This window comes from Oncorhynchus mykiss, chromosome 16, assembly GCF_057628025.1.
Source record: "Oncorhynchus mykiss isolate SJ-2025 chromosome 16, ASM5762802v1, whole genome shotgun sequence".
NCBI classification, from domain to species: Eukaryota; Metazoa; Chordata; class Actinopteri; order Salmoniformes; family Salmonidae; genus Oncorhynchus; species Oncorhynchus mykiss.
Genome location: NC_143037.1, coordinates 19,056,949 through 19,071,964, shown reverse-complemented (window position 1 = coordinate 19,071,964; position 15,016 = coordinate 19,056,949). Strand labels below are relative to the sequence as shown.

At 44.3% G+C, this 15,016-nt stretch overlaps 1 protein-coding gene across 9 annotated transcripts; it reads right to left on the bottom strand.

Annotated features, from left to right (window-relative positions):
* Nucleotides 1–1,508: 1,508 nt before the first annotated feature.
* On the bottom strand, nt 1,509–12,838 carry slc68a1a (solute carrier family 68 member 1a). Of its 9 annotated transcripts, none has more exons than XM_021565068.3 (11): nt 12,570–12,838; nt 12,332–12,406; nt 11,885–11,989; nt 11,700–11,800; nt 7,344–7,610; nt 7,095–7,174; nt 6,458–6,907; nt 5,852–6,069; nt 3,901–4,072; nt 3,222–3,415; nt 1,509–3,037 (listed from the first exon to the last, which is right to left on the bottom strand). In XM_021565068.3, the coding sequence occupies exons 5-11, from the start codon at nt 7,512–7,514 to the stop codon at nt 2,787–2,789; spliced, it is 1,536 nt and encodes a 511-aa protein (XP_021420743.2). In that variant the 5' UTR covers nt 7,515–7,610; nt 11,700–11,800; nt 11,885–11,989; nt 12,332–12,406; nt 12,570–12,838; the 3' UTR covers nt 1,509–2,786. The 9 variants fall into 9 exon arrangements, with proteins under 9 accessions (XP_021420743.2, XP_021420741.2, XP_036802317.1 ...); XM_021565066.3 differs by having other exon boundaries at nt 12,332–12,447; nt 12,570–12,747; XM_036946422.2 differs by having other exon boundaries at nt 12,332–12,365; nt 12,570–12,723.
* Between the last annotated feature and the right edge of the window lie 2,178 nt (nt 12,839–15,016).

Sequence of the window (15,016 nt, the reverse complement as noted above, 5' to 3'; positions counted from 1 at the left end):
TAGCAGACGCTTGGCATTGCGCATGGTGATCTTAGGCCTGTGTGCAGCTGCTTGGCCATGGAAACACATTTCATGAAGCTCCGTCGAACAGTTATTGTGCCCACGTTGCTTCCAGAAGCAGTTTGGAACTCGGTAGTGAGTGTTGCAACCGAGAACAGACGATTTGTAAACGCTACGCGCTTCAGCAGTCGGCGGACCGTTCTGTGAGCTTGTGTGGCCTACCACTTGTGTGGCCTACCATAACAGCAGTTACAGTTGACGGGGGCAGCTCTAGCAGGGCAGAAATTTGACAAACTGACTTGTTGGAACGGTGTCATCCTATGACGGTGCTACGTTGAAAGTCACTGAGCACTTCAGTATGTGCCATTCTACTGACAAAGTTTGTTTATGGAGATTATATGTCTCTGTGCTCAATTTTATACACCAGTCAGCAACAGGTGTGCTGAAATAGCCAAATCAGGCTGTTGATTGTGGAATATTGTCCCACTCCTCTTCAATGGCTGTGCGAAGTTGCTGGATATTGACGGGAACTGGAACATGCTGTCGTACATGTAGATCCAGAGCATCCCAAACATGCTCCGCGGGTGATATAACTGGTGAGTATGCAAGCGACGGAAAAACTGGGCCATTTGACATTGTGTACAAATCCTTGCGACATGTGGCTGTGCATTATCATGCTGAAACAGGTGATGGCGAATTAATGGCACAAAAATGGGCCTCAGGTTCTCGTCACAGTATCTCTGTGCATTCAAATTGCCATCGACAAAATGCAATTGTGCATTTGCCACTGAAGTTGGTTACGCCGCCTAATTGCAGTTAGGTCAAGACCCTGGTGAGGACGACGATCCCGCAGATGACCTTCCCTGAGACGGTTTCTGACAGTTTGTGCAGAAATGATTAGGTTGTGAAAACCCAGTTTCATCAGCAGTCCGGGTGGCTGGTCTCAGACGATCCCGCAGGTGAAGAAGCTAGATGCAGAGGTCCTGGGCTGACGTGGTTACACATGGTCTGCTGTTGTGATGCTGTTTGGATGTACTGCCGTATTCTCTAAAACGATGTAGGAGGCAGCCAATGGTAGAGAAATGAACATGACATTCTCAGGCAAAACAGCTCGTGGACATTCCTGCAGTCAGCATAGAATGCTACATTGAACCCTCTACTAATCTGAGCAAAATACACAATTAATATCCACATGACTAGGCAACAAAATATCTGCAGAAACCATGTCCATAGATCTGTCTTACACATTATCATTGTGTATGCACTGCAGTGAGAGCACCTATGTTTAGCCTAGTTAAAAAAAAACACCATGGTAACATTCTGTATTTTGTAATTAGTGTTCCAGAAGAAGCCTGAGGTGAGACACTTTACCTGTCCCAGTTGAGGAAATTAAGGTAGACCAGAGACAGACCTGCGCTTCTGGGTTTGGCGCAAGGCTGCTAGACTTGTCCTGACAGAGCAGAAAACGTATCTGTGAAAGGGGGCAACAAGACACATTCCACAAGCTCTCAAGTAGTGAGATCACTTTAATTAGTCACAAGGATAGTCAGAAAATGGCAGATGCTACATTGAGCAGTGGTACAACCAGACAAACATTGTACAGTATTTTGTAACAAAGCTGGCAAATACAGGCATCTCTGCTGTAAGGCTGTCTTGTAAGATAACCTCTGCTTTCCTTCTGGTTACTTAAATCACATTGTGCTGAAACTGTAATTCCTGAGTCACTCAAACACTTCCATGAAGGGGTCTCCAGTATTTGACAAATTACGAGAATACTTTTGTTTAGAGATATAAATTGATAATGGAATTTAAGACTCCTTAACACTCAGACAACTCATGTAGCAGCAGTAATACAAAATAACTTTGAAAAAAAGTACAGAATGTATTCTCCATGATTATCATATATCAGGTCATCATGACACAATAGTTTCATGCTCAGTCAAATCGGTTTCTCAATTCTCTTCATGGTCTATAAAAATGCATTTCTTTCCTGAACTGGGGTACAAATGTAAACAGAGGTTGTTTAGGGCCTTGTTTTGTAATAGTCAACTAAATGCTTCCACGCATCAGGTTAAAACATAATGTGTGAGAAAACATAGGAGACAACAGAGTTGAATATTGGAGATGGCAGTTATTTTAGTACCGGTCACAGTAAAACAAATAGAAAAACATTTGTTAGACTTTGGAAAATACAGATTAGTACTAGTAGTACTTCATGAAGACAATAGCATGGTGATGGTCACAAACCTTATTGCAATTTCAAGAGCAACGTCTATGCAAATCAGGATTTAGATGTTATGCTCATGTGCACGCACACACACACACACCTGTTTTCAGTACTTAATATTTCCCTACACACATCAGAAAGATGGGTATTTACCTAGCTATGCAGACTCTGGCTTTGGTTAACCACACTGTAATAGCAAGGTTAGTGACGATGTGTATTCCTTTGGGGATAGAAATGCATACCAGGCTACGCCTCAACCTAGGATGATGCCTCCTGTTTACCCAGTCACACCGTTGCTCTATCCCAGAGAGGGGTATGAGCTTCTCATTCTTTTATTGGCTCTGGGGTATCATTTGGTCATCAGTTCATACATAAATATAGTCTTTGTCCTCTTCATATCAAAATAAGGCATGTTTCACACCACAGAAATATTTTTGTCCCTGGCTAGACAGCAAGATTTCATCAGTTCTCCTGTCTACATTCCTCTCTGCTGACCCCAATGGCAGTGGGTGGTATGGCATTACGCAGTTGAGCGAAGGTGCGGACGAGCTGGCCTCAATCAGATAGCCTTGACGTCCATGAGATGGCTGTGCTGGGCTCCCTGCCTCTGGGCCTTGACGCCCTGCAGTCTGCGGCCGTGGAGGGTGAAGCGGGACCAGGCCATTAGCTGCAGCAGGGCGCAGGAGATGGGCACAAACACCAGCAAGTAGAAACAGCCCTGGCGCAATGGAACAGTGGAGCTCGCTTGGCCCGAGACAGGGGGCGCTGCCACTGAGTCCTGTACGGAGTTTCTCTCAAAGATATCGTAGCCTGGAAAGAAATAGCCAGATTAGAATAAAAACCAGGCATGAACTCGTGGGAATCCACCTAGAGTAAGGTTGGTGAAATTGGTTTGATTCTAGTTCATTCACAGCGGCAGATATCTGCATTTCCATCATCAAGGAGCCTTCATTAAAAACAGACTTTTGCCCCCCGCTGTCCATATAAAGTATACCTGTGTAGACACACAGCAGCCAGGTGCCGATGAGAGGGGCGAAGGTCTGGCCAGGCTTGGTCACCAGGGCCACCATGCCGAAGAGCAGCGCCGACGCCGCCTGCTGGCGCCGGTTCACCACAAAGTCCTCGTCCACCAGGTCCGTGATGACCAGGTTCAACAGCTTGCAGGTGCCCTCCGTAAACACTCGGTTACTGAGGGAGAAGGACATTTCAGAGCCGTTACTGAAGTGTTGTCACTGTTTCAAACTGCTAATATACAAATGAGGTGGATTCTGCATCAGATTTTCCTGAGCAGGAGTTTAAAAATAACAATCATAATAATAATAATAATAATACTGGGTCAAGGCATTTATACGAAGTCCGAAACCAATAGAGCAAAGCCTGTCCCCCACTCTGACTTTATCTCAGTGTACGCTATGAAAACAATGACACTGTGCCAAGAGGACAAGTGGTAGGCTGCGCCCAGCCACTGCCAGCCCCATGTTGATAAAGGGATTGGTCGTCTTGGCTGACAACACTCAGCCAGATCCAATGCAAACAGAGCCACACAAAACAAGTATTGGAAAAACCCACTGGGTCCTTGATATGAAAATAACTTCCATGACTTGAGTACATGACCTTGATATCTAAACTGTGTGTGTGTGTGTGTGTGTGTGTGTGTGTGTGTGTGTCAGTACCTGGCAATGAAGATGCACAGCAGGTAGACCTGGTCGGCCCCGGCCAGCAGCATGGCCACACTGAGGGCTAGCTTGACCAGGAACAGCCAGCGGATGACCGTATACACCCCGTAACGCTGGCACAGGGTCAGGAAATACAGGTTGTTCAGGTGGGGGGCTATGTAGGAGATCCCTGTGAGGTGAGAGCAACTGTTAGCGGACAGTAAAACAGAAAATGTCCCTTTTTCAGGACCGTCTTTCAAAGATAATTCATAAAAATCTAAATAACTTCACAGATCTTCATTGTAAAGTTTTTAAACACTGTTTCCCATGCTTGTTCAATGAACCATAATTAATGAGCATGCACCTGTGGAACGGTCGTTAAGACATTAACAGCTTACAGACGGTAGGCAATTAAGGTCACAGTTATGAGAACTTAGGACACTAAAGAGGCCCTTCTACTGACTCTGAAAAACACCAAAAGAAAGATGCCCAGGGTCCCTGCTCATCTGCGTGAACATGCCTTAGGCATGCTGCAAGGAGGCATGAGGACTGCAGATGTGGCCAGAGCAATAAATTGCAATGTCCATTCTGTGAGACGCCTAAGACAGCGCTACAGGGAGACAGGACGGACAGCTGATCATCCTCGCAGTGGCAGACCACGTGTAACAACACCTGCACAGGATCGGTACATCCGAACATCACACCTGCGGGACAGGTACAAGATGGAAACAACAACTGCCCAAGTTACAACAGGAACGCACAATCCCTATATCAGTGCTCAGACTGTCCGCAATAGGCTGAGAGAGGCTGGACTGAGGACTTGTAGGCCTGTTGTAAGGCAGGTCCTCACCAGGCATCACCGGCAACAACCCACCGTCGCTGGACCAGACAGGACTGGCAAAAAGTGCTCTTCACTGACGAGTCGCGGTTTTGTCTCACCAGGGGTGGTGGTCGGATTCGCGTTTATCGTCTAAGGAATGAGCGTTACACCGAGGCCTGTACTCTGGAGCGGGATCGATTTGGAGGTGGAGGGTCCGTCATGGTCTGGGGCGGTGCGTCACAGCATCATCGGACTGAGCTTGTAGTCATTGCCTGCAATCTCAACGCTGTGCGTTAGAGAAAACATCCTCCTCCCCCATTTGGTATCCTTCCTGCAGGCTCATCCTGACATGACCCTCCAGCATGACAATGCCACCAGCCATACTGCTTGTTCTGTGTGTGATTTTCTGCAAGACAGGAATGTCAATGTTCTGCCATGGCCAGCGAAGAGCCCGAATCTCAATCCCATTGAGCACGCCTGGGACCTGTTGGATCGGAGGGTGAGGGCTAGGGCCATTCCCCCCACCCAAAATGTCCAGGAATATGCAGGTGCCTTGGTGGAAGAGTGGGGTGACATCTCACAGCAAGGACTGGCAAATCTGGTGCAGTCCACGAGGAGATGCACTGCAGTACTTAATGCAGCTGGTGGCCACACCAGATACTGACTGTTAATTTTGATTTTGACCCCCCCCCCTTTGTTCAAGGACACATTATTCCATTTCAGTTAGTCACATGTCTGTGGAACTTGTTCAGTTTATGTATCAGTTGTTGAATCTTATGTTCATATAAATATTTACACGTTAAGTTTGCTGAAAATAAACGCATTTGACAGTGAGGACATTTATTTTTTTGCTAAGTATTAAATATGTAAACAAATAATATTAATTACTGACGATAATAATAAATGTTTCCTCACATTCTAAAAACGAATCCTCCCCAAAAAATAAAATACCAAAACGAAAAGCCTGGTTCCAGATCTGTTTGTGCAGTTTTGCCTATTCCTATGGTCATTGTCAGACCAAATGTACAGTATAATAGACAAGACAGCACAAATAGATCTGGGACCAGGCTATGAAACTAATCCCATTCTATGAATGAGGCCTTTCCCTGGTCATGAAACATAACCAGCAGTAGTACGCTTGTCTCTTACCCAGCAGAATGGAGCCAGTGGAGGCAGAGATGCTGTCAGAGAGGAGGTGCTCCAGGAAAAGAGGGAAGAAGTTGCTGTTGAAGTGGCAGTGAAACACCTGTACCAGGTTCATAGAGGCGAACCACATAAAGTTTCTGTGCTTGGAGAGCTGCCTTAGATACTCTCCTAGAGTGACTGGCGTCTCCTGCTGAGTCAGAGGGTTCTGGACAATGCTCAACCTGAGAGGGGGAGGAGGAGGGGGATTAGTGAAAGGACAATCAGTGTCACACACACTACCCAGGGGATTGAGTCTGTAAACTGAGCAAGTGTTAACGTCATCTCCCTGCCAGATATACTGTATGAGTGTGTGCAGACTGTGCAATGTTATTAACTCGCAATTCAATTCCATTACAGTCTCTTTAAAAATACCATTAGCAAGCAATATCCATGGCCAAGGCTGGCATAGGCACCACGGGATAGAAAGATTAAAGGCTTGATTTGAAGCCATACTGTGAGTTGTTGGAAGCAAACCCATAAACAGGTGTTCTTCAGTTGCCCCTTGCTTGTCAGTGAATAATGTAAACCGAGTGTTTCTCAAGTGCATACATGAATGATCGTGTCACCTACTCTTTGAGTGCCTGCGCCTCGTCCTGCCTCAGACGCGCCTCCTTCTCAAATCGTCTCGTCAACAGGCGCGACACGGCGGCGAAGCCCAGTGCCGAGACGGCCGCCAGCGTCACGCAGAAGAGCCGGAACGAGTGGAAGTCGCCCTTGTCCCAGACGCTGTAGGACAGGAAGACGGAGAGCGAGCCCAGGGCACTGAACAGCGAGCAGTGGAAGTTGAGGCGCGTGCGGTCATTGGCCGACACGGCCAGGTCGGCCAGCAAGGCGTTGTGGTTGAGGTCCACCACGGTGAGGAATCCGTCGTACAGGCACAGGCACACCAGGAACTGGATGCCCGGCCGTGCCCATGACACCCAAAAGGCCAGGAACGAGATGGCGAACAGGGGGCCATTCCGGGAGAGGGCCGCCAACCGCTTTAGTACCACCTCTGGGCTGGAGATCTGGGTGCCAGACCTACGATGGAGGGGAGTGAAAAAAAAAGTTCAGTGCAACGGTAAAGACAAACTTCTCTCACTTTTCACCAACTGTGGCGTTCAACCGTGCTTTCAAGATAGAGAGTGAGAGAAAGTTAAAAATAGGGAGGGAGCGAGAAAGCGGCACCATTGATTTGAGAAAGAGAGGAAAGAGAACGAGGTCTTACTGTGAGGAGCTGAGGAAGGAGCGGTCACTCAGCCAGCCGAAGAGAGGGTCGTTCAAGCTGTTCCATATCAGAAACACTGCCTGTGTGGGCAGAGAGAGAGAGGGGGAGGAGTTAGTAGAACAGACTAGCTTTAAACACCCTAACCCAGAAAAAAGCCAGGGTATCGGTCATTGTCACACTGTCTAAAGCAGAAAGCTTCCAAAATACAGCTATTATAATAACCCATGGAGAGCAGGAAGTGTCACTCACCTCTCCCACCCAGAAGGAGAGCTTGTCGATCTTGTAAACAGAGACAAAGGTCTCCACGTAGTACAGCAGGAAGACGTTGTGCAGGATGGAGACAAACAGGGCCAGGGAGCCGTAGAGGACTGCAGTGGAGACACCAGTGGAGACAGCTAGCGTGCAGCCCCTCCTACCCATTCTCGTCACTCAGTCACTCTGCTGTTCCGTTCTCCGCCGCTACACCACGCTCATCCCACAGACCAGCCGGGGCTAGGGGCAACACCGTGCCCACTCCTGCCAGAGCAAACAAACATGTGAATAACCATTTGGAGGGCTGACTAAATGTGGATGTGCGAAGCAGTGGAGGCTGCTGACACGAGGACGGCTCATAATAATGGCTGGAATGGAGTGGCATCTAACACCTGGAAACCACCTGTTTATTACCATTCCACTCCAGCCATTACCATGAGCCCGTCCTCCCCAATTAAGGTGCCACCGACCTCCTGTGGTGTGAAGTATGAGGTGGGTTACGTTACCGTACAGAGTGGGAGAAGAGCAAGCTTGAGCAAATAGACATGAAGGAACAAGAGTAACACATAGCGTACTTACACACACACACACACCCACACACACAAAACTGACAATAGGCCATGTCTGAACAGGGTAGTCTCCATTACAGAGATCAGGGTAATTTCACACACTGAGGGCCATTCAATGCATTATAAACTGGATCGCAGGGCTGTGTAAGCAGGTGAGGGAGAACCGGCCATTTCCATGGCGACCCCTACTCTATTCATTAGGTGAGAGTGAAGCTATTGTGAGCAGTTACACCATGTCCCAAATGGCCCCCTACTCTCTACACAGTGCACTACTTTTGATAAAAACCCTATGGGCCCTGGTCAAAAGCATTGTGCTGTATAGAGAATAAGGCGCCCTTTAGGACAGCATTAGTTTCTCCTGTCTCCTCTGGCCCAGCTGGATGACAGGGGAGGGTGTAATCCTATCCTCTGATCACTGCGATTATGGGGTCCGTCTCAGGATACTAACGACACCATTCTCATAAAAGCTCTTAGCTGGCCTCTTTCACACAGGGAGACAATTTAAAAAGACACCAAATCTCTCTCACGCTCATATTCTAGCTTTTGGTCCTCCTTCTATGGTTGGTTTTGTAGGTAGGCCCTCTTTTTGCCTGAGGCACACTAAGGTGTAGCCTTGCTTTGTCCTCTGTCAAATGTCAATAAAGAAAAGTTGCCTTAATTCAATATTGATCTGTTGAATCACTTCAGCAAATAATTAGCTCATCTGCTATTTGTTAACTGGGTGGAGCATTGCCTGCAAAGCCTAACAATTATTTTTATCCTCATATCCTCCTCCTGTGGCCTGGTGGTTTACTGCTGTAGTTTTGCCATCTGTAAAGTGAAGCCTAGAGGCAGTTATTCCAGCACGATCCTCCCTTCAGAGCACAAGTCTCACATGTGGCATCCAATGGAAAAAAATACACAGCCTAGGCTCTGGCTACACCTCACAAGCCATGGTCCTGTTCTACCACTATGCCATTTTACAGAAAAAAAAGTGAAATCAGTCAACTCGCAAAAACTCATTCTAAACAATTACATTTGCTTCAGCTCTCACTATAGAAACTGCACACGGGGTTCTGGTTAGACTACATTTCAACAAATAGAAGTACAGCAAGTGCCAGCTGTGTCTGATCCCATCAGATCCATGCGGTGGAGCGGAACGACTTCGGAGCATTGTACTGTATCACATTTCCAAATGTGATTCCCATCCCAGTCGTCTTAATTTATCTAATCTTCTGGAAACAGGTAGGAGAGTAGTATGTGTACAGTATAGTTCAGTGCACCTCTAATTAAAGGTAGAACTAAGTTGTAATGGATATCAGGGCAGCTCTCACCTGACTGTAGAGACTGGAGACGCTTCTTGGCAGAAAGAGTAGGTCGTGATTATCAGCCAGTCAAGGCATTTGGTAGCTAGTTAGTAACGTTACCTATTTAAATTGAGTTAGCGAGATAGCTGTACACATATAGCTAGCTGTACACATATAACTAGTTAGCTACACAATACGATTTCTGCCCCGTACTAGATATTTGTCCAGTCCTTCCACAGGTTAACGTTAAGTTAGCTGGTTACAGCTAGGCTAACCAGTAACCAACGAGTTAAGTAGCTCGCCCTGGCTGTGGTTAGACAGGCGCCTAACCACAAAGACAATGTACTTACCATCGTCATTGAATGAAGCCTCTGAAACGAGTGGGAAACATTGCTAATCAATACAATTTTCAACAGGCGGCTGCTAGCAAGACAGTTTACATTAGTACACGTCACATCAACCATATATCAGCCTCGCCCACTGGGCTGATCACGAATCGGATTTCAGAAGGGTTTCCCCACCATAGAGATAGGTAGAGGACTCATCTTTGTATTTGTGTTATTATAGTGTTTTGACAGCATGGGCAGCGCCTTGGAGGCAATCTCCATTTTGAAGTTGTCCATTTTCTTCTTCACGATTGGCCGATCCCTCCTGATGACCAATTTTGACATAACTCCATGTCAACAGGAGGGTTCAGCCAATGAAGTTGAAATTCCCACCCAGTTGATTACATTAAAATGGTGGAAGCCCTCAATGGCTCTGCCTATTTATTTATTTATTTCACCTTTATTTAACCAGGTAGGTAAGTTGAGAACAAGTTCTCATTTACAATTGCGACCTGGCCAAGATAAAGCAAAGCAGTTCAACACATACAACGACACAGAGTTACACATGGAGTAAAACAAACATGCAGTCAATAATACAGTATAAACAAGTCTATATACGATGTGAGAAAATGAGGTGAGATAAGGCAGGTAAAGGCAAAAAAAGGCCATGGTGGCAAAGTAAATACAATATAGCAAGTAAAACACTGGAATGGTAGCTTTGCAGTGGAAGAATGTGCAAAGTAGAAATAAAAATAATGGGGTGCAAAGGAGCAAAATAAATAAATAAATAAAATAAATACAGTAGGGAAAGAGGTAGTTGTTTGGGCTAAATTATAGGTGGGCCATGTACAGGTGCAGTAATCTGTGAGCTGCTCTGACAGTTGGTGCTTAAAGCTAGTGAGGGAGATAAGTGTTTCCAGTTTTAGAGATTTTTGTAGTTCGTTCCAGTCATTGGCAGCAGAGAACTGGAAGGAGAGGCGGCCAAAGAAATAATTGGTTTTGGGGGTGACCAGAGAGATATACTTGCTGGAGCGCGTGCTACAGGTGGGTGACTGCCTTTCAACATGCATTGCATTATGGGGATAAAAATTGTCCTGCTTGCGCCTACATGTCAACTGCATGAACTTTAGAACAACTATTTGATCAAAGTTCATGAAGTTTCGACAGTAGTCGATTTAAAATGTTTTTACATTTGCATTTACATTTGAGTCACTTAGCAGACACTCTCATCCAGAGCGACTTACAGTTATGTGAATTCATATTAAGATAGCTAAGTGAGACAACAGCATGTCACAATCGTATCAAGTACATTTTCCCTCAACAAATGATTTATCAAAAAGTTGACATCTACATTTATATTAATTAATTTAGCAGACGCTCTTATCACACCGTAGTGCTATCAGACTTATGATACCAATGCAGGGTGAAAGGGGGGCCACAACATTTGAACCGCTATAAATAAAAATGGTATAGAAAAGTATTTTATATTTAAAAAAATGTGATCACAGTATTTTGAAAATGCAAAACAATAAATACATTGGAGTGTAGTTCAGCCCAGTGTAATTCAAATGACAAAATCATTCAAATGCTTATATCAAATACATGCAACAGAAATACTGCCCATCTCTGGCTATGACAAGGGTTGTAGTGCCACCTAGAGTAAAGTTTGCTTGAAATTGTGTTTGTGTGCTTGTTATGGTTTCTTCTTTCTTTCTTTTCTGCAGATTCAAATATCTGCACAATAATGGGACAAGTGTGCTGACAATAAGAATGAAGCAACTTTGTTATAATTCTCATGTATCTGCTAAGGGGGCCAGACATTTTTGCAATATCTTACCAACGTCAAATAAGCAAAGTGTTTCTTTCCTTGTCTCTGTTGTCCTTGATAGGTGATGGGTTGCTGATTGTAGCTGCCAGGCAAGAAGAACTGAATCCATAGATGTCTATCTGAGCAACTACCATCTATGGAATTCAGTTCTCATGGCCAAACGCTCATTTTCAGCATCAGATAGACTTGTTGGTTTCTACAATTACATTGTATTAGTAGACCAGAAAGTAGCACACCAGAAAGGCCAGAAACAAATGTTTTCATAATTAATTGTTGTTTTATTTGGTAGACATCTTAATATGAAATGAAATAGCACTGCTATTGACATTTAAAACCATACATACCTCTACCTAATCTTTGATAGCACATCTAGGTGCTTATTCCCTGTGAGAGCCCATTGAAAGTACAGTGCTAGGGCTGGTTCACAACCCTCCAAAGTCCCCAGCTGAAATGACAGTGAAATGTCCATTAACTGGAAAAAGAGTGGCCACGGTATTTCACAATATATTTGCAGAGAAAACAAACTCACATGAGAATGAATGAGTCAGGGTTATCTCTAGGCCACTCTCGTGTGCGATCAGACAGTTTGTGTGAGTCACATGAGGCCCAGGGTGGGCATTTGAGTGCGTGGACCCTTCATGGAATAAGACATGACAACACATACTTTAGGTAAGCTATAGCCTGTCACAATATGTATGTAGAGGACAAGTGAAAAGTGAATTATTGATCTTTGTCTTGTTGAGTCTGATTTAAGTCACAACTGTTTAATATCTCTCTCTCTCTCTCTCTCTCTCTCAAGAAGTACAAGTATGGGGATAAATCACAATAAATTATCAAAACGATCCACTTTACCAAGGTTTTATTTCACTGAATAAAATTAGATAGAGATCAATCACAAGCAACTGTTAGGGAGACTAGTAAAACAATCTTGAGCAGCATTACCATAATAATACAATAGAGAGAATCGCTAACTTACCCCTTTACATTTCAGTTACACTGGTCCCTGGTCCCTGTTGACATTAGCACTGTTACCATGTTGTACAATAGATCCCTGTTGACATTAGCACTGTTACCATGTTGTACAATAGATCCCTGTTGAAAGAAAAAAGCCTACTTTCATCCAAAGAAAACTATGTTCTGTCTTCAGTTTGACTTCGATTATTGCAAGGCTTTCTGATACATACTAGCATTAGTGTATGACGAACTCTACATACCCTCTGTGACATATCAGTTTCTGTGTCTGTCTTTCTTCAAGTTGAGCCAAGCAATCATTTCCAAGTATGAAGGGAAGGGGTGGGAGGGTGCCTCTGAATCAATACAAATATACAAAGCAGTTCTGAGACTAGAGAAACAGCTGACTGACTGCCCGGCCCTTGGTTCCCATAAAAATACAAAGGGAACTACTTGGAGGAGGAACTAGGAATTCCCCCAGTTGAGATTCAACTGTAACATAGTCCAGAGAGACGAGAACTGAAGATGGACTATGGACTGGAGGAAGAAAAACTTGTGATAAAATTAGATGTTTTCAGATTATGTCACCCTGTAACCTTTGTGGTGTTAAACAAATGTTTTTTAAGGAATGGGGCAGTCCCACTCCTTAAGCATTTTTTGTGTGTTTTATTGGGTAGGATAAAGATAGCGAGGTAGAGATGAAAGGAAGGGGGAGAGCCGTGCTTGCAGCTGTACACAGTACATGTGAATATAGAGGCAGCAGCTTAGACTGCTAGACCACCCCAGGGCCCAGGCCATCATTGGGCTCTTTTTGTTAGAGGTGTAATATTGTATTGGTGTAGGCTATACAATGCTACTGTATGTCTCAGTATGAGGTGAATCCTTGAAAAAGGAGCTATTTGGGCTTTTGTGTCTCTTTATTTGGGTCTTGTGGGACATTCGTTTAATTTGTAAATACCTATCTATTTTAATTGTATAGCCTCCAAAAAACAGTAATTGCCTCTGGAATCTTATGTATCAAGCTTCTCAGAGTAGGAGAGCTGATTTAGGATCAGTTTTTCCATTTGATCAGAATGAATCAAATTCAATGGATGGGGGGAGCTGATCCTAAACTAGCACTCCTAATCTGAGATGCTTGATACATACAGTACCAGTCAAAGGTTTGGACACACCTACTCATTCAAAGGTTTTTCTTTATTTTTACTATTTTCTACATTGTAAAATAGTAGTGAAGACATCAAAACTATGAAATAACATATTTGGAATCATGTAATAACCAAAATAGTGTTAAACAAATCCAAATGTATTTTATATTTGAGATTCTTCAAAGTAGCCACCCTTTGCCTTGATGACAGCTTTGCACACTATTGGCATTCTCTCAACCAGCTTCACCTGGAATGCTATTTCAACAGTCTTGAAGGAGTTCCCACATATGCTGAGCACTTGTTGGCTGCTCTTCCTTCACTCTGCGGTCCAACTCATCCCAAATCATCTCAATTGGGTTGAGGTCGAGTGATTGTGGAGGCCAGGTCATCTGATGCAGCACTCCATCACTCTCCTTCTTGGTCAAATAGCCCTTACACAGTCTGGAGGTGTGTTGGGTCATTGTCCTGTTGAAAAACAAATGATAGTCCCACTAAGCACAAACCAGATGGGATGGCATATCACTGCAGAATGCTGTGGTAGCCATGCTGGTTAAGTGTGCCTTGAATTCTAAATACATCACTGACAGTGTCACCAGCAAAGCACCCCCATGCCATCACACCTCCTCCTCCATGCTTCACAGTGAGAAACACATTTAACCAGTGCTGTACTGCACCACTGTAGCTCTGCGTTGTGTGTGGTTGATTGAGACTATAGACGTGGACTTCGGAGATCAGGTTGTTTTAATGAATCAGAATTCACTCTCTTCATCCAAAAGAAAAGACAAAACATTTGTAGAGCACAAATATGTTATGCAAATCGTTGTCTCTTTAGTGCATCAAAATGATTTGCCAGAATACAAAAATGAGTACAACCTCTCCTTATTATGCATCAACACGTAACATATATTTGACATAGATAAAACCACATACCTGCATCAAAAAGAAAAGACAAAACATTTGTCGAGCACAAATATGTTCTGCGAATCATCGCCTATTTCTACAACAGACGCACAATACAAGGGACTGAATTCATTCGAGGAGCTAGCCATCGTTCACACATACAATAGCTAGCTATTAACAGCATGTTGAATTCAGAATGTTAATATCATCCTAAAAAGTACAATTGCATTTTAACAATATCATCCACTTATGAGTAACCTCTAAATATACAACATTATTCATGAACAAAACACTGTGTTTATGACTTTGTGCTTAGCGGAAACAAGCTTTTCTGAAGATGACAGAAAAGATGTGCCTAACTCTCACAGTGCATCACAATGATTTGAGCACGAGCACACAGGGCAAAACGTAAGCACACACTCCCCTATTCCCAGGATGCAGGCATGCATAATACCAAATCAACATGCCATATTCATGTATGAACCTGGTGAAATTCACAAAGTACTTTAACAAATGTTACACTCACTTGCGGAGATCATCCGTTCACCAACTCTGTGTCTCACGACGACACGGCGGGTGGAACCAAAAATCTCAAATTTGTACTCATCAGACCAAAGGACAGATTTCCACCCGTCTAATGTCCATTGCTCGTGTTTCTTGGCCCA

Excerpts from the sequence above, each read along its gene's own strand:
- slc68a1a (XM_021565068.3), bottom strand. The coding sequence starts at position 7,514 with ATGGGTAGGAGGGGCTGCACGCTAGCTGTCTCCACTGGTGTCTCCACT. Across the intron at positions 6,908-7,094 it reads TCCTTCCTCAGCTCCTCACA|GTCTGGCACCCAGATCTCCA; the intron begins GTAAGACCTCGT and ends CCTCCATCGTAG. Across the intron at positions 4,073-5,851 it reads CACTGGCTCCATTCTGCTGG|GGATCTCCTACATAGCCCCC; the intron begins GTAAGAGACAAG and ends CTCACCTCACAG.